The sequence below is a fragment of the Chanodichthys erythropterus genome, chromosome 11 (assembly GCF_024489055.1).
Source record: "Chanodichthys erythropterus isolate Z2021 chromosome 11, ASM2448905v1, whole genome shotgun sequence".
Classification (NCBI taxonomy): Eukaryota; Metazoa; Chordata; class Actinopteri; order Cypriniformes; family Xenocyprididae; genus Chanodichthys; species Chanodichthys erythropterus.
The window spans coordinates 59,520,005-59,538,668 of record NC_090231.1 but is presented as its reverse complement, the minus strand read 5'-3'; the positions used below and the strand labels follow the sequence as shown (position 1 = coordinate 59,538,668).

Below are 18,664 nucleotides of genomic sequence, written 5' to 3'. Positions count from 1 at the left end.
ATCATATGGTGAGGGAGCGAGATATTTTTTTTCGTGGCCACGACTTCATTATGTTGAGAGAAGGACATCTATTTCTCATGACCACGAGTTGTGTACACAACCCGCGCAACCATGGCAACCTGGAACTGTCAGAAATGGATAAGATTATAATATTTATTTTTAATTAAGAAAAAGCGCGGAATTGCCTACAGCGGCATTCGAATGAAGTTTATCAATAAATATTAGAATATGCCATGCATATTTTTGTCACATCCACCAGTCTTTTAAATCCATTCACTGACTGTTAATTTTTTTATTTCATATTTTTTACATTATTTATTATTAGGCTATCATTATTGGTTAAATGTTTTTTATTTATTGTTATTTAGCCCTATTTGCTTTATTTTCCCCTTCATTTTGTGTATCAGTGGTTTAGGTCATATTTAACAGATAGGACATTCTCTGTTATGATTGATGACCTCTCCTCCTCTTCAGCCCCTATGACCTCTGGTGTGCCACAGGGATCCATTTTGGGCCCTGTTCTATTCTCTCTGTACATACTGCCTTTAGGTTCAATTATTTCAAATCACAATGTGTCCTTCCATCTGTATGCAGATGACTTACTATCTGCCGGTTGTCCCCAATTCTTCTGACAGTCTTGAATCCATAAACAGATGTTTAGATGACCAACCTGCCCAGTGTTTCAGCTCCTGGTCTTGTTGCGTTGACCCCCCATTTTAACCACGTTGTGAAAAATTTGGGGGTGAAATTAGACAGCAGTCTGAAATTTGATAAGCAAATTGATTCTGTGGTCAGGGCAAGCTTCTTTCAGCTCTGCCTCCTAGCAAAGGTTAAACCCTTGTTGAGCCGTTGTGACCAGGAGAAAGCTATCCAAGCTTTTGTTAGTTCCTGCATAGACTACTGTAATGCGCTCTATGTGGGAGTTAACCAAGCTGGTCTTCACCGTTTGCAGCTTGTGCAAAATGCTGCGGCACGCCTGCTCACTAACAGTCGGAAACAAGAGCACATCACACCTATACTCCCTGCACTGGCTCCCTGTCCAGTTCAGAATTCATTTTAAAATTTTGACATTTGTTTTTAATGTAGTCAAAGACCTTGCACCTTCCTATTTGTGTGAGATTTTGAGCCATCACCAACCCAGCAGAGCTGTACGATCTGATGGGCAACATCTGCTGGAGGTCCCCTGGTCCTGGTGCAAACAGTGGGGCGACCGTTCTTTTGCAGTGGCCGGTCCAAAACTCTGGAACTCTCTGCACATTGACTTACGCTCCATCACTGACCTGCCTTTGTTCAAAGCCAAACTTAAAACCCACTTATTTAGAATAGCTTTTAACACTTAGTGGTCCTGTGACACTTCTCTTTATCTTAATGTTGTAATGTGCCCTGCTGACCTATTTGTAGGCTACTTTTATTATTATTTGTTATTATCATGATTATTTTTTATCTTGTTTTTAATGTTGTACGGCACTTTGGTTCAGCTTTGGTTGTTGGAAGGTGCTATAGAAATAAAGATTGATTGATTGATTGTATCCTTTGTAGGCCTATATTATGTTGTTAGCTATATTTTGTAAATACTTTAAATGCCAGATTATGCCAAAAAATGTGACTTTATGACTGTATTGTAGCCGTGAAGATAGGATAAATGAGGGCCATCATTTGTAGACCCTCGTGTCCGTGACAGCATGTGAATGAAGTTCGAATAATTTATTATTATTAATTGGCTGTTAAAAGAATATTTAAGCTAAAAAAAAAATCCATTCACTGATATAGCCTAGACAAAAACTTAATTTTGTTCATCATCTTATTTAGGTTTAATAGGCATATTTATAATAATAATAATTATTATTATAACAAATACATGATCAGATTAAAAGGCTGTGAGATGGGATGGATAAATGTTCATTATCATTAAATTAACTTTGTTATCAAATTGATAATAACAAACTTCATTTGAATGCTATAGTGGCAACATCGTGCGCAATAGGCTTATTTATAGCTTATTACATTGCGCGCGATGTTGACTATATAGACAGAATTCAAATAGGCTAAATAATATTAATTTCTTAATTCCGCACTTATTTCATCATTCTTTATTCCAGGTTGCTATGGTAGCGCGCGTTGTTTACACATGTAACTCGTGGTCATGAGAAATAGATGTCCTTCTCTCAACATAATGAAGTCGTGGCCACGAGAAAAATATCTGGTTCCCTCACCATCTAGAGGCCACGACATAAGGATGTCGTTACCTCGACAAAACGATCTCATGGCCACGACTTATTATCACGTTCCCACGAATTAATATCTTGTGGCCACGACATATTATCACGTTCCCACGAGTTTATATGTCGTGGCAACGACAAAACTAAGTGAACCGAACATGTCCCCTCCCGGTCACCGTACGAGAAAAAATATTGCGGAGTTAAGCACTGACCGTATTCTTTATATGCTACTTAAGTCCAAAGTAAACTCTATGAACAGCTCAACGTACTGTACATAATAATGTACAGTACGTTGTAAATGATTGCTTGGGCAGACGTGCCGTAGATCTATCCATAACTGTACAGCGCTCTGGATGAATATCAACACACGCTCCACCCCCGGCGACACTGGTACGATCCACGCGCGAGCACTCATTATTAATGGAAAATCAGAATAATGAGTCATATTTTATGTTTGTTCAAAAATCAGATTCGGAGGCAACAACCCAAACATGTAGAATCGAAAATTAAACTGAGTGACAATTATCCGTTTGTGAAGTATTCTAAAAAATGAAAAAATGAAAGTTTGAAGCCAACTTTTCATTTGGTTCATTTTGATGGTGCAAATTGAACAAAGAACTGCAAAGCGTTACACGGACCTTCTCCGCCAACTAGAAACCAATTTATTATAAAGCACATTTGAGGAAAATTGGGTTGTTGTAGCTCATTGTCTAGGTTACTTGGAAATAGCTGCATTTGTGTTTTAACAACGTTTATCTCACGAGTTATTAATCCGGGAAGCTCGAATCTGTGAATATATTGCCAACATTATGAACTGCTTGACATAAGCACTGACCGCATTTCTTTATATTTGAGTCCAACAAGTTCAAACTCTAAGAGCCGCGCATTATTTGTGTACATTATTAATGTATGTCACTAACTGAAACACTACTGCCAGCCAGTGGGACATCAAGGAGATAGGAAAGGCCTATCATTATATTTCATGAGTCTGTGTTTTGTGTCAAAGTTTCTGCTTGTTTTCTTAGTGACTTACAGTGTAGGAAGTCGTCTCTGGTGCTGGGATCAGTGTCTGTGGAAATCAAGAGACATGAAGAGTATTATCATGTCAAGAGAAAATCATCCCTGCAAATTATTGCTAACACATTTCTAATATGATGATCTACATGATATGAGATGATGGAGGATCATTTCTGAGAGCAGAGATTTAGTTTGAGCTCTTCCTAACAGAAATCCTCCAACATCCTTTAGAGAAATGTTTTTGCTGTTCACAGAGCCCAGATCATGACACAACCACTATTGAGGGTTTGATACCATTGACATGTTGCCATATTTGATTTGGCTTCTCCAGATGGGTCAAAAGATATCAAGACGAATTCAAGATGAGACACCCCGAAATTGGATGTTTAGAAATAATTGTGGATATTGGACTGAACCCTATTTATCAAATTTATATGGGTGGACTCAAGGAGAAATACAATTGGATCCTTTCCCCAAAGAAGGCTCTTTTAAGCCAGGGGACATGGAAAGTGCAAATTCGATGATTAATGGGGGCTGGGGAGACCCAGAGTGGAATGATAAGTACATGAAAAAGTCGTACAGTAAATGGAAAGAAATGAAAACATATTGGGATAAAGGTCCAGAGAGGCCAAAATTTAAAAAAGGAAAAAAGGGGTATCCATATCAGCCCTATGCCTCAACATCCCCTTCATATATTTGTCAATATAAGGCGCCTACAGGAGAGGAATTGAAAAAACCTCTCATTCCATCAAAATTATATCCCACCCTGCCAGAATGTAGAGAGACACAGCAGTGTGTGGCAGGGGGGGCTGCAGCTCCCAGTAAACGGGAAGACTCTGAGAAAGCAAAATGTGAACAAAAATCAAAGCCTGCTTTAATGTTTGTGAGACAGGGAAATCAAATTTCCATATGTCCTGCTAAGGCAAGTGACATTGAAAGTATATGTAACAATCTGCCTTCTCCCTCTCATCCAGTGAAAATTGTGCAGATTCTGAAATGTCATACCCGTTATGCTCAACTGACGGGTCCAGATTTTAAAGTAATACTCCTCAGAACTTTGGGGGATGATGCGACAGAGACAGAGATAATTGATGTGTGTCCTTCTCTGAAAACCGAAAATGATAAAATGACTGGAAAAGGGAAAGGAAGGCGAGAGAAATGTCATTATTGTGGCAAACCTGGTCATTGGGCAAAAGAGTGCAGGAAACGAAATGATGGGGAAAGACGCAGACAGGGAGAAACAGACAAAAAGGAGAATTAAAAACTCCAACCAAGAGTAACAAATACCAAACAGAATGGAATGGACTCCCCAATAGGGATGCCTAAGGAGTGAAGGAACCCCAAGTACTTCTGCTCACTCTAAAATATAAAAAAACAAAATTGATTTGCCAAATTTGGAATTGAATGTAGATGGTAAAAACTATTGCCTGTGGTCACAAGTGATGGTCAACATTTTATGAAAATGATTTTGATAATGATTTTTCTTTTTCTTCCGTTCTGTGCTGATGGTGTCCACTGAGCCACACCCTCATCCTACTGTGTGAAGCTGAGAGTGAGGGAGAAGAGATAGCGTCACTGAAATGAGTAAATCCAAAACTGTGAAACTGTGGGCTAAGCACAAGCTTTCATCAATGATAAACCGTACACCGCGTTACTGAAAACAAAAACACCGGTCTATGTAAAACAATACCCTCTTTCTCCAGAAGGGCATTGAACCTGTGATTGAAAATTTGTTAAAACATGGCATTATTATTAAGATGCACTCACCATATAACACACCTTTTAATCCTATTCTCAAAGCAGATGGACAAAGTTGGCGACTGACACAAGATTTGAGAAAGATCAAAGATCTGATCTTTCACCAGTGGTACTGGATGTGGTAACTATAATAAATTAAATATCCTACACATAAATTCTATACTGTCCTTTATATATATGTTCTGATTTTTTTTCAGCATACTGATATCTGAAGAGGTGCAGCCATTATTTTCATTTATGGACACGTCTTCCTCAGGGCTATGTTGACTCGCCTGCTGTGTTCTCTGCAATCGTGCACAAAACCCTCAACAACATCAAGCTCCCACCAACTACGCTCATCTCAGCCACAACAACAGAGAACTGAACAAGCCTCCGTCATTGTCTGCTTCAAGAAAGAAAGTACAGTGGGTGAGACCACAAGTCTGTTATCTGGGACACATTATCTCAGAAGGCCATTGACACCAAGCCTCACCACAACAAGTCATCAAGTGGACTGTTGAAATGAACTACAAAAAAGACTTCCACCTTTACGTGCACGAGAGCGGGGGCATTGCAGCGGGGATACTGGCCCAGGAACATGGTACAAGTTATCGCCCTTTGGCGTATTTTTCCAAAACATTAGACAACATTACACAAGGTCTGCCTTCGAGCAGTGGCTGCTGCTGCCCTGATGGTATGAGATGCTGAAAAAAAGAAAAAACCAGTACACATCCACTGACGTTACACACCTCACATCAGGTAAATGCAATTTTACATAATTTTAATACACATGACGGCACAGTGCAACTACAAATTCAATGATTAAACCAACATCTGTGCCACACACTGCTGTCATTGCTTTGAGAGTTGCTTGGTACTGCTGACCAAACCACTGGCAGCACTGATGAGGTACCTGATTGTTGGAAATCAATTGAAACTGAAACTGCTTGTAGGACCGATCTGTTAGATACGGCCCTAGAAGAGGGGGATAGTCTATATGTTGATGGTTCATGTTCTAAACCATCAGATGGTTTATAGTTATGCAGAAAAAACATTACCATACACATCAGCACAGGCAGTGGAACTTGTTAATAAAATTGTCAAAATTTATACTAATTCTAAGTACGCATTCTGATTTGATAGTAGATTTAATTAATGTAGTCAAGGTTAGGGGACATGCAGCAGGAGATTAAGAGGAAGCAAGTAAGTAATCAATTGGCCAAAGTCGACACTTGTGTTGCTTATACGTCACTATCATGGTCTTTCGCACACAAGTGCTGCTAAGACAGCTCAGGCAATTAATGCTTTATCTGTGCAAAAACTAACATCCATTGACAGATTGACAAAGTGGCCAGAAGCTTTCCTATGTGCGAGGGAGAATGCCAAAAATGCAAAGAAATTATACCCAGATTTGGGATACCAAGTGTCATTTAAAATGATTATGGAACACCTTTTACATCCAAAGTAACACAATTATTGGCTAAAACTTTAAACTATTGATTGATTTAACAGAACGATCAAAGATATATTAACTAAAGCGTGTTTAGAGACGGAAAAAATTGGATGACTGTATTCCAAGCTGTTTTAGCTGAAATACGAATGACACCATCCTCCACTACTAAAATGTTTCCTTTTGAAATTCTGATGGGTAGGCCTTTCCCGACACCATTGGTCAAAGGCCGCGCTGGCGTTTTTCTTCTTTAGGTGAAATGGAGGATCCTGGACGACTATGTCACGGAGCTGGTCGAAAAATGTAATTCTATTAATGGTGATGTTTCACTAACTCTTCCTCTCCCCTCAGAGAAACCAACACACAAGTTTGTGCAGGTGCTGATGAGGAGTCTGAAACCAGTCAAGATCGGAGAGCCAAAATATCTGGGGCCGGCCATGGTGATTGCAGTGACAAGGATGGGAGTGCTGACTGACCTGCAGCCGCAATTGATGCACGCGAGTAGACTGAAGGCTGCCCCGTGCCAAGGGGGACGTTCAGATTAATTAGGAGAGTAAACATATGGCCGGAAAGGAGCTGAACGCAGTGTTACGTCCATATGCGATCTGACTAGTTAATCTGGACCAACATAACGTCAAGGACCATGGAAGGAGAGAGCAGTTCAGCAGTGTTGGAGAAAACTTTGACTGCAAAATGGGACTTGTAACAATAACTTTGAACTCTGCTATGCCTGCTGCCATGACATGGACACATGGACGACACAAAGGACTCTTTGATTTGTCATGCCATACACAGCGTCTGGTCTGTAAGGAATGTAACTATATATAACTAGTAAATTCAGTCCATTATAGATTACGGACCGTCTCTCTATATGCTGTATTTACTGGAGTTAAAGTTGGATGATTATTCTTGCCTTTATCCTCACCAGCTTCAGTCTGATTGACAACACAGGGAAGAAAAAGTTACTTGATTCTGACCTCAAATGGGAGAAAGGAGAGATCAGAGGCAGTCATCTAAGGAAAAGTTTAGACATTCATAAAAACATTCTTAAATTTTAAATAAGCATGTAGGTAAAACTAAGGCTACCTCCACACGAAGCCGGGGCTTCTTTTTCTCTCGTCTCAAAAAAATATCTGCGTCCACACGAAACCACCGAGACGACTCAAAACGATGTAGTATACATGCCAGACCATTATGTGGCGCTGTAATTCTGCCGCAGAAATGCACTTAAAGCAGCGAAGAAGACTGAGCATGCGCATAAACCTTGCGCGCTGAATACGAACTTTAGCAAAGCTTAGAAATAACACTTTATTTTGGTTCAGTAGCTTCTGCAGCACTAACACAAGCATGTAGAGTCGGCTATTGCTGTTGGTGTTTTGTGGTGTTAGCGCGTCTGACTAGGGTCGACACGTGGGGTGATGACAATCGTTTCAGAAAATATACGGATTGCCCCGTCCACACGACAACGCCAAGCCGGCGTTTTCAAGTTTCCACTCTGGGACCCGGTTTCAAAAAATACTGGTTTCACCTTTCGAAGACGCCGGATCCGTGTGGACGAAACGCCTATCCGATAAAAAATGTGTGCAATTTCACTGAAACGCGTCTCCGTGTGGACGGGACCTAAGAATAACATTAGTCTGGTAGTCACATTTTGAATGATAAACACATTAAACTTTCAGTGTACAAAACACTTACAAACTAAGAAATAGCAAAGCAGAAATGGCAACTTTTTATCCCTTAAATAAGATCAATCAGAATCTCTTTTGTGTGAGTATATGGGTGGCTCTTAAAAGAGCCTTTGGGTGTGTGGGAGTCTCGGGGACTCTACTTGGAGCTGGTGTACTTGGTGACGGCCTTGGTGCCCTCAGACACGGCGTGTTTGGCCAGCTCACCGGGCAGCAGCAGACGCACGGCGGTCTGGATCTCTCTCGACGTGATGGTGGAGCGCTTGTTGTAGTGAGCGAGACGAGACGCCTCACCGGCGATGCGCTCGAAGATGTCGTTGACGAAAGAGTTCATGATGCCCATCGCCTTGGAGGAGATGCCGGTGTCAGGATGAACCTGCTTCAGCACTTTGTACACGTAGATGGCGTAGCTCTCCTTCCTGGACTTTCTGCGCTTCTTTCCTCCCTTCCCGGCGGTCTTCGTGACGGCCTTCTTGGAGCCCTTCTTAGGCGCGGACTTGGCTGGTTCAGGCATGATGCTGAATGATCGCAGAACTGACGAATCAATGTGACTCATGAGCGACACAGAGGCTTTTATTCTCTACCATATGCTAATTTACACAGAGAGACGGGATCACCTGACTGCCTGTTTTCATAGGCCACACCCATAAACTCGTGTTTCACTGGACAACTCAAAGCATCACGCGCTGAATGAGAGCCAATCAAAGACTATTAAATGATAGCCCCGCCCACCGTCAACAGTTTGAGTGAGACCCCTCCCCCCAGTTTCCTTTGTTTCATTTCCCGCTCTTTTTGTTCATAATAGATCGAGAAAATAAGAGGTTCCGGAAAAATATTGTGCAAAATCGTGTAATTTTAAAATCTCTTATAGATCCATTGATGGACTTTGGGAGGAAAGAGACCAATAAGACACACTTTCTTCATTGTTTAACTGTTATTGAACTGTTTAAACTACAAAAACAGTAAATAAACGCCCATTTTTGTGTAAAATAAAATGTTCTTTTCTGGGGTTTTTTTTGTGAAACGTATTAATTAAATTACTGAACATTGTGTGAAGAGATCCGTGCGCCATTTAAACTATTATATTTTGTTTATCATGTTGGTTAAAGATGAGAAGATGCTGTTTACAGTCTCGACACATTGTGAAGCTATATTTGAGTTCATTAATAAAGTTCATTCTCTAACCAGAAAATAACTGCAGTTGGTTAGTTGCTTACAGGACCTGACAGAAACCAGCGCAGCGTCACATGACCCTAAACTTCAGAGCTAAAATGCAGAATTATGTTTGAGATTTACACTTTACTGCCTGCATACATTTGAAATATTTAGTCCCTGAATACATTTACAAAATATTTTTATATTATGCAGCATATTTTTAGTATAGTAAGGAAGTATCACTTTATGCATGTATTCACTATACAGCATTATTTTAATGTATAAAAGTCATCTCTAATGTAATTTGTGAAGCGATAACATGAACTTAAATGAAGAGGAAAAAGCCTCATACTTTTAACCTACATATTGACCTCTGACACTTTGGTTTGACACTATAACACCATTGTGTAATAATGACTGTCGCTGGAAATGTTCTCGTTCAGAGCAGGTGTGTGGCTCTTAAAAGAGCCGTTGGGGTGATGCGCTGATGCGGGTTAAGCGCGCTCTCCGCGGATGCGGCGGGCCAGCTGAATGTCTTTGGGCATGATGGTGACTCTCTTGGCGTGGATGGCGCACAGGTTGGTGTCCTCGAACAGACCCACCAAATAAGCCTCGCTGGCCTCCTGCAGGGCCATGACAGCGGAGCTCTGGAAACGCAGATCCGTCTTGAAGTCCTGAGCGATTTCTCGCACCAGCCGCTGGAAAGGCAGTTTGCGGATCAGCAGCTCGGTGGACTTCTGATAACGGCGGATCTCTCGGAGAGCCACGGTCCCGGGCCTGTAACGATGGGGCTTCTTGACGCCGCCGGTGGCTGGCGCGCTCTTCCGCGCTGCTTTAGTAGCGAGCTGCTTCCTCGGGGCTTTACCACCGGTGGATTTACGAGCGGTCTGCTTGGTTCTTGCCATTGCTCAACTTTCCTTCTCTCTGTCCTGCTTGTGCTGGAAATGCGGCTTGATGTTTCACTCCTGATTTTAAAGCGTCGCGCGGCCACGAGCTCGTAGTGTCGCGAGGGGGTGCGGAGGCCTGTGATTGGCCAGTGTGTGACGTGTGCTCATGACCGCTAGCCAATGACTGCGCGTTTCCTCTTTTCAAACACGCGGAGGGTTTCCCGCTCAAGACGCTTCAGACAGTGTCACACACCCACAGACTTACACTCACTGCTGTGTTTATTTGTGCTGAAATTAATTCAGTGATTGTGCAGATCTCGGATCAGAACTAAATCATTTTGCCATCTGTATAAAAAGCAACCAAAGAACGATCTCTAGCAAACAAGTTATGAGATTATCATGTTCATAATAAACATTCACACAACATCTGATTTGTTTGATGGGTAACTTCCTGATTATTCACCCACTGCATGTTATTTAAAGCGTTATCTTTATCAGATAAAATGTGGCTTTTAAACGAGCTTTGGAGTTACTGTGTTTAATGTTTACTTGGATTTGGTGGGCTTTTGGTCAGCAGAACGGTAGATATAAATATATTTTCATTAAGGAATGGGTTGTGGGGCTTGTCTTTTTATTTCAGGGAAATGTCTCGTCTCTAAACCTGATGATTGATCTCTCAAACACATTAAAGAATAATGCCTTTATAACATGCACGTTTCAGTTGCTATTGAATTTTTAATTGTTGATGCAAAACAAACATTTGTTTTGATGGATCATTATTTCACCCACTGCGTTTATGATGTCTAAATACAAAGGAAAAGCGCTCTCTATCAGACGAAATGTGTGGCTCTTAAAAGAGCCTTTGGGTTTAATGAGAGACTGGAGCGGGTTTATTTGGATTTGGCGGGCTTCTCGGTCTTCTTGGGCAGCAGCACGGCCTGGATGTTGGGCAGCACGCCGCCCTGAGCGATGGTCACTCCGCCCAGAAGTTTGTTCAGCTCCTCGTCATTGCGCACCGCCAGCTGCAGGTGACGGGGAATGATGCGGGTCTTCTTGTTGTCCCGAGCGGCGTTTCCAGCCAACTCCAGGATCTCAGCGGTCAGATACTCGAGCACAGCCGCCAGATAAACAGGAGCACCGGCACCGACGCGCTCTGCGTAGTTGCCTTTGCGGAGAAGCCTGTGAACACGACCGACGGGGAACTGCAGTCCTGCCCTGGAGGAGCGAGTCTTGGCTTTCGCTCTCGCTTTGCCGCCGGTTTTGCCTCTGCCGCTCATTCTGAGTTCAGTTACTGTAATTTCTTGAATCAAAGAGTGAGAATTGTGTGTCTCCGTAGTGTTTTTAAATGAGAGTGCCAGTCGCCCATTGGTTTAGAGTCTGTTCAGATTTCAACCAATCACTAAACTTCCCTCCAAAGCCCAACCCCCTTTCTGGCGGGAACAATTATGCATAAGTATTTTTGACTATTAATACTAAGAGTGCAGGAAGTATGGGGATAATAATATCAAAACTGTGGGTTGGACAGCAACTAGATGTTATTATTATGGGTATCACCAAAATTTCAGTTAGTCTCTATTGTAATACCAAATATACCTCATTGTCATCTACAGGTGAAAAATCTACACAGAAGGAGGTTGTTGTTCAACAGTATCAATGCTGCAAATATTCACAGATGGTTCAAAGGATCTACATCAGGACACACTGCTGCAGCTGAATATTCCTTCATAAGAGATTATTAAATTGTTTAATCCTCTGCGGGACGAATTATGAAATCACAGTTAGAAAAAAATAATGACTTTATATTTGATATATATTTAAGCTTAAAATCATTTTACAAAATTAATTTTCTACATCAGAACTTTGACATTTTTTTTTAGGGTTTTGTATCTGACCTATTAAGGTAAATAATTTTTGGCAAAGTTGTCAATACTGCACACACATTCAAATCTAAAAAGCTCTTAGTGTTAAAAAAACTTTCATAACATTCCATTTTAGCTTGTGCTACTATATTTAATTTGAACATGTAAAAATATCAAAAACCACAAATTCAGATGCAACTTCACTGCCTGGAAGAAAGTGAAACCATGTCTTTGTTTTAATGTTTTTTTTTAACTCCAAAATAATCATTAACATTGTTTCTTTCTTGGAATTGCAAATCAATGATTGTAGCACGAGTGAAAAGCAAAAAGACTCTTTTTCAGTCCACACTTTCCACACGTAACTCAATCTTGACCTGTTTAGTCATAATTTTTGGAGCATTTCTGATTTTGCATCTTTCCTGACCTCTGGATCAAGTATGGATCACATCTGGCATAGGATAATGAATCCAAATACCTGACTTCCACAATCTATGACTTATATTCTTCATCTCTGCCATCACTAACACTGACCCCGGTGCGATCGTAAGGACGGCCCCGACTGCTTCGATCCTCCTTGATCTTCATCTTCTTCCTTTTTTACTACGACCTTATTTTCTGATGCACTGCCTTCACGATCATCAATACTTTCTGGATAAGGTAGAGCTTTTCCTCTATGTCTTCTATAAAACTTAGTAACATAAATCTAAAACACAGGAAAAAAGGCTTTTATTCTACCTGCCAGTAATGAACAATAGTGCAGCTACTTACAAAATGTGCATTAAAAATGGCCAAAAACTTGAGCTCACAAATGAACTCACAATGAAGCCTTGACAGCATGTGACCAAATGTGCCCGTGTCTCCTTCAGGTCCTTGCTGCCAAAAATGTCAAGCACATGCACATAGATTTTAAAATTTTTGGGCTAAAGGGAATGTCATATAATAATTCTAAAATGTAATTTTTTTTTGGTTGAATATTATTATTGTATGTTAAATGCGATTTTCTCTGCATCATTTATAAATGATGAGGCACCGTCTCTTTATGAATTTATTTTAAGCACCATTCTGTGGGCCTGTATGTGTGCTTGGACTGTTAAAAAAAATAAATAGAAACAAACATATTGTATGAACATACTGTGTTAATATTTATATTAAATATTAAACACAAACTAAAGTGATAACAATACAGTAAGCTATAGGTGTGTTAAAAACAGTCAGCTTAAGGTAGCTACATGTATTAAATGTGGTTAAATGTCAACACAGCTCCATTAATATACTCTAGAGATGTGTGTTGTGTTTTCCCCTCGTCCACTTGACGAAGTTGAACGTACTTCAAAATGGAAGTGCTTTCCTGGGTCAAAAATGGTCTTTGGCGGTGATGGATGAGTTCTGTCATCCCCAATACAAACTGGGAACCGTGAGCAGTACTGATAGTAAATCTACAATCAATGCAAAGAAACAGTTTGGAATATCCTATTCATTTATGAATTAAAGAATTAACACTGTCAGGACAGATAATAAAGAGTTTATAACTATTTTATATTTTATTTAATTTAATTTATTTTTATATTTTAATCTGTAAATTTAAAAGTAAAATGTCACAGAGTGACCAGTTTGAAACGTTATAAAATGAACAACAAAGTAATAAATTATATAGCAAAAGTGGGAGGTCTGTTATTTTTTATATTTAGGATACCCCAATTCTTATGAATTTGACACACAGTTTCAGATTATTTTGTTCCGTCCATTGCTATGGTTATCCCTGTCAATTGGATTTAATCGCACATTGAAATACATTTGTCAAAGATCTCTGCTGTATTACTCACTGAGGCTGTCAATTACATCTCAATAAAACAGAACGCTGCACTTCTGCAAATACTTCCTTTATAATGAATGAAGGTGTCTGTTTACATTGTGCAAAGAAAGAAAGAAAGAAAGAAAGAAAGAAAGAAAGAAAGAAAGAAAGAAAGAAAGAAAGAAAGAAAGAAAGAAAGAAAGAAAGAAAGAAAGCTGGTGAACATGATTTAAAAAATCTGCAGGGCGGTAGTTCTTTACATAGTTCATTAGCTGAGACCTTTACTAATAATGTAATATTAAATCATAAATTAACATCTGAAACATGTTTTGTCCCTTATCTCAAGAATCAGTGTATTATGATGATGATGATTATAAGTACAGATGAAGGTGAAGATGAGGGTGATGAGAGTCACAGACAGACTCCGGATGATGTTCATGTGCTTCAAGCGCCCAAAACTGCAGCTGTATGAAAGCCTCCTCTCGCCCCTCACTGATGCTGATTTCATTCAAGTCTCTTTCAGACTGTTTGCTGAACACACAGAGGAGCGTTCAGGCTTTCAGCAACTTTATCACTTCAAATATCCAGCAGATTCACACGCGGCTTTTCCCCGTGACTGATGCTCGCCTCGGATTTGATCTGACGGAGGCGAAACAAACATTTCCTCTCGCCGTATTTCAGTCTCTAATGAAAGCTCAGAACCTCTGCTTGCTGCTCGCTTTGTTTCGACTGTGACAAACTATTTTACTGCTCCAGTTTCGCCCCAAATGTGAGAGAAGAAAACACACGCGCGAGCGGCTCGTGGACGCGCACAGACACAGAGCGGGCAGGTTGAGTCTACGAGGTTCTCATGTGTTGTTTAAGAGCGCAGCGCCGCTCGAGCGCTATTCATTGCTGAAAGCAGACAGCGTTTGAGAGACTCGATCCGATCAGAGAGAGATGGCAGAAACCGCCCCAGCCCCGGCTGCTGCCGCCCCGGCCAAAGCGCCCAAGAAGAAGTCCGTTGCGAAAGCCAAGAAAGCAGGTCCAGGCGTCGGTGAGCTCATCATCAAAACCGTGAGCGCGTCCAAGGAGAGGAGCGGCGTGTCCCTCGCCGCCCTGAAGAAAGCTCTCGCTGCCAGCGGCTACGACGTGGAGAAGAACAACTCCCGCGTCAAGATCGCCATCAAGGGCCTGGTGACTAAAGGCACCCTGGTGCAGGTCAAAGGGACCGGCGCCTCGGGCTCATTCAAGCTCAACAAGCAGCAAGCCGAGACCAAGAAGAAGCCGGCCAAGAAAGCGGCTCCTAAAGCCAAGAAGCCCGCGGCAAAGAAACCCGCTGCGGCCAAGAAGCCCAAGAGCGCCGCGGCAAAGAAGCCCGCCGCGAAGAAATCGCCCAAGAAGGCCAAGAAACCCGCTGCCACAGCCGCTAAGAAGGCCACGAAGAGCCCCAAGAAGGCGAAGAAGCCAGCAGCCGCTAAGAAAGCAGCCAAGAGCCCCAAAAAGGCCAAGGCGGCTAAACCTAAGGCGGCAAAGCCTAAAGCCGCCAAGCCTAAAAAGGCAGCTCCCAAAAAGAAGTAAAAATCTAGTTTGTTCCTCAACGGCTCTTTTAAGAGCCACCCACTGACTCTGAGTAAAGAGCAAAACTCCTGAATTTAATCATTTCTGTTTGATTTGAAAGCAAATAGTGAAGATGAGAATTTTTGAACACTCAGGGTTCCTACGCGGTTTGGAAAAGTATGGAATTTGATTTGAGTAACTTCCAGGTCTGGAAAAGTATGGAAAAATATTTGTGTTTCCAGACTATTTGTCTCTATTCAGTTTTCTAATTTATTATACCTGTAAACTTGACACTTTACAGCGAAATTAGCTCTTTTGAATCAAAATACATAATTTATGTGAATCGTGTAGATCCGAAGGTTTTTTTCAGGGCGAGCGCGTGTCTCAGGATTCTCACAAGAATCGAAAATGGGCTACTTTCCCATAGACTGGAGTGAGTCGTGATCTTTCTTGGTGCTCTGTGGCGTGATAGATCGCTGTAGTGCTCGTGAACGGACCATCTCTTCTGCTTTACTAGTTACAGCACAAAATAAACACGATTGAACATCCGCAGTAATGTTGAAAGATAAAGTACAACTTACTGAATTCTGTATCACATGCAATCGATCAATCATTGTTTCAACTGCAGAAAGGCATCAATAAAACAGCATGTAAAAATATCACATTTAGCCTACCTCAGAAAAGCCGTTCAATGGCCAAAAACTCATTATTCAGCTACAAAAATGAACTTCAAGAGGAGCATTTTGCTAAATATGTGCACTATAGGCTATTGCATATTCATTGTATTTGTACTTAACATGTGCTTCGATGTTAAATGTATAAATCTGTTTCATGACAGCCACCATTTAAATGTTTAGGCCTAAATAATAAAAAAAAAAAGAGAAAAATAATTGTCATTAAAAATTTATATAAACTTCCTTATGTGTAATTTAGCCTACATGAAAGTATTGCAAATCAGTTTTATTATTATAATGATGTACCAGCTGTGGTTCCTTGTATAATTTACAGCATTAGTTGATTTTTTTTTTCTTTGAGGAAATTTGCCATGTACTTGACCTGATAGGCCCCAAATGAATCAATATTGAATCGAAGGTAATCAAATCAAAATCAAAATTTTCAAAATCAAGCAAGCTTTTGAATCAAAATCGCATTCAATTGTGAAATTTGTCAATTCTCAGCCATACTGTCAATAATTAATTATTATTTTTATTTTTTTTACTTGAAGGAAATGTTGGTTTTCCCATTTATGTTGTTGTCAGAGTGCACCAGAATGCTTCATTTACATGTTAAAATCACAAAAATCTTCTCCTGGGGAGGATGCCCCCCGACCCCCCCACACATTACCTTTTACACCTCTTTTTACTTTGCAAATTTCTAAAACTGATACTGCGCTTGTGTAAGCTACTCGTACTCGTAGGCTACTCTATAGAAATGTTTTGATACCAACAAATACTGACAACAGAACAGAATGGATAAATCAGAGAAGGATGTCTATGAAGTAAATGTGTCGAATTATTAGAATGTTAAACAAATTAAATATTTACGCCTGTGTAGCGAGTGGTATGGTCAGAAAGGGAAACAAAGTCACTACCCTTTTAAACAGGGAATATATTAGTACTTGTAAATTAATCCACAACAGAAGTCACATAGCAACATAGTTTTAAGAAGAGAAGGGCCTAGACGTGAATACTAAATACAAAACTTTATTTCAACAATCAAACACTGATTTAAAAATCACTAAAAGACTGTAAGACCCCTACTATAAACATGGTGCAGAGAAAACATAGAAAAGGAGACAGAGGCTTACCAATGGCAGAAAAAACGTTTGGAAGGAGGTCTGGAAATTTGAGTCTGGAAAAGTATGGAATTTTGAAATGGAAAATGTGTAGGAACCCTGAACACTGCAATCTTAACAATATAAAATACTTATATGTAGTTTTCTCTATATCACTTAATTTCAGTGAACTATTATTATACATGTAAACAATTATTACAAACAATCCCACAAACAACAATATGAACTGATGAAACTCCAGTATTACAATATGAACATAATTCTGTACAGTATCAGAAGGTCAATGAGCACAAAATATAGTGTGAAAGTGAAGCACTTTTGGCAGGAACAGCCTATAATATCCATATTCCATGTTAGTGTGTGTCAAACCCCAGTAGCATATTAATATTGAAGTAAATTATTAGAAAAACATGTTTAAATTTTCACCATTTAAGTTCATTTTAACTGCACACAGAAAAACAATTAATAATTAAATTAATATTTAGGAAACTAATTATCTTAAAATCTGTTATTTGCTTATTTTCTATCGGAAAAAGACCAACAGAGGTCCATTTTGTGTCCTGTTTCAGCACATGTCACATGACTCCATATTTTCTCCATTGAAAAGTGCTTTTTTCACTTGTTTGTAACCATTTAATCACCCACAAAAAATATGAATCACCTTCACTGGTAAGTAAAGAAGTATTTTTAAGAACTTTACATTATATATCATCAAATGTTTTAGAGAAAATAACAAAAAACTGTGTTTCCTCAAGGCAACATTGTACCATAATGGAATCGCATAAGGCCATACAGGCATAATAGGTTTGGATACAAATGTATCATATTTGTAAGAAAAAGAGTTAGAATTATCTAAATATGTTTGCATTTTCACATGATTTTTTAATGCACTTATAAGAATAGTAATTCACATACTATATCTGCAAATATTATGATCTACACATTTTCTATAGCGCTTCAGAAAGGTATAAAACACATGTAACACTGGCAGCTGATGAGGGTGAGGATGAGGAGTTAATGAGGGGTCATGCTGTGATGAGGAAGATGAAATCATAGTGACAGTCCATCATGGAGAGAGAAGATGGAGATGAGGATGAAGATGGATATGATAACTTGATATAATAACATAAAGATATGATGATTTGGTAATGTTTGTGTTCCACTATGGTACAATGTTGCCTGAGGGCATCAGCTGGATATAAAATGTTACTTTTTATTAAATATGAAACTTTTAATACATTAAAAACTGGATAAATTTGTTTGTTTAAGTGTCTAGTTAAAGAAATTGATGTGTTGATAAATATATTTATCTTTTCTACATGAAAATGCCAAATGTTTAAATTTTTCCATTGTGGTACAAATGTTGCCTCAAGGCACAAACTTATAAAAATTAAATACATTTAAAAATTATGAAAATGTTTATTGATATTGTTAATGATTTCTGTTTGATTTGAAAGTAAATAGTGAAGATGAGATCTTAAGACTCATGGAATCTGCACAACTTAAAATACTTATTTTTATATCTAAAG

At 39.7% G+C, this 18,664-nt stretch overlaps 4 protein-coding genes across 4 annotated transcripts; 1 reads left to right on the top strand and 3 right to left on the bottom strand.

Moving 5' to 3' along the window:
* Window positions 1-8,161: 8,161 nt before the first annotated feature.
* On the bottom strand, window positions 8,162-8,639 carry LOC137031015 (histone H2B-like). Its single transcript, XM_067401588.1, has one exon. It carries the CDS (start codon window positions 8,620-8,622, stop codon window positions 8,248-8,250), a length of 375 nt encoding a protein of 124 aa, XP_067257689.1. The 5' UTR covers window positions 8,623-8,639; the 3' UTR covers window positions 8,162-8,247.
* A 1,118-nt stretch (window positions 8,640-9,757) lies between these two features.
* LOC137031014 (histone H3) lies at window positions 9,758-10,177 on the bottom strand. Its single transcript, XM_067401587.1, has one exon. The coding sequence runs from the start codon at window positions 10,166-10,168 to the stop codon at window positions 9,758-9,760; it is 411 nt and encodes a 136-aa protein (XP_067257688.1). The 5' UTR covers window positions 10,169-10,177.
* Window positions 10,178-11,022: 845 nt separating this feature from the next.
* On the bottom strand, window positions 11,023-11,438 carry LOC137031018 (histone H2A). Its single transcript, XM_067401591.1, has one exon. The coding sequence runs from the start codon at window positions 11,425-11,427 to the stop codon at window positions 11,041-11,043; it is 387 nt and encodes a 128-aa protein (XP_067257692.1). The 5' UTR covers window positions 11,428-11,438; the 3' UTR covers window positions 11,023-11,040.
* A 3,274-nt stretch (window positions 11,439-14,712) lies between these two features.
* On the top strand, window positions 14,713-16,213 carry LOC137030144 (histone H1-like). Its single transcript, XM_067400309.1, has one exon. The coding sequence runs from the start codon at window positions 14,741-14,743 to the stop codon at window positions 15,359-15,361; it is 621 nt and encodes a 206-aa protein (XP_067256410.1). The 5' UTR covers window positions 14,713-14,740; the 3' UTR covers window positions 15,362-16,213.
* The last annotated feature ends 2,451 nt before the right edge of the window (window positions 16,214-18,664 follow it).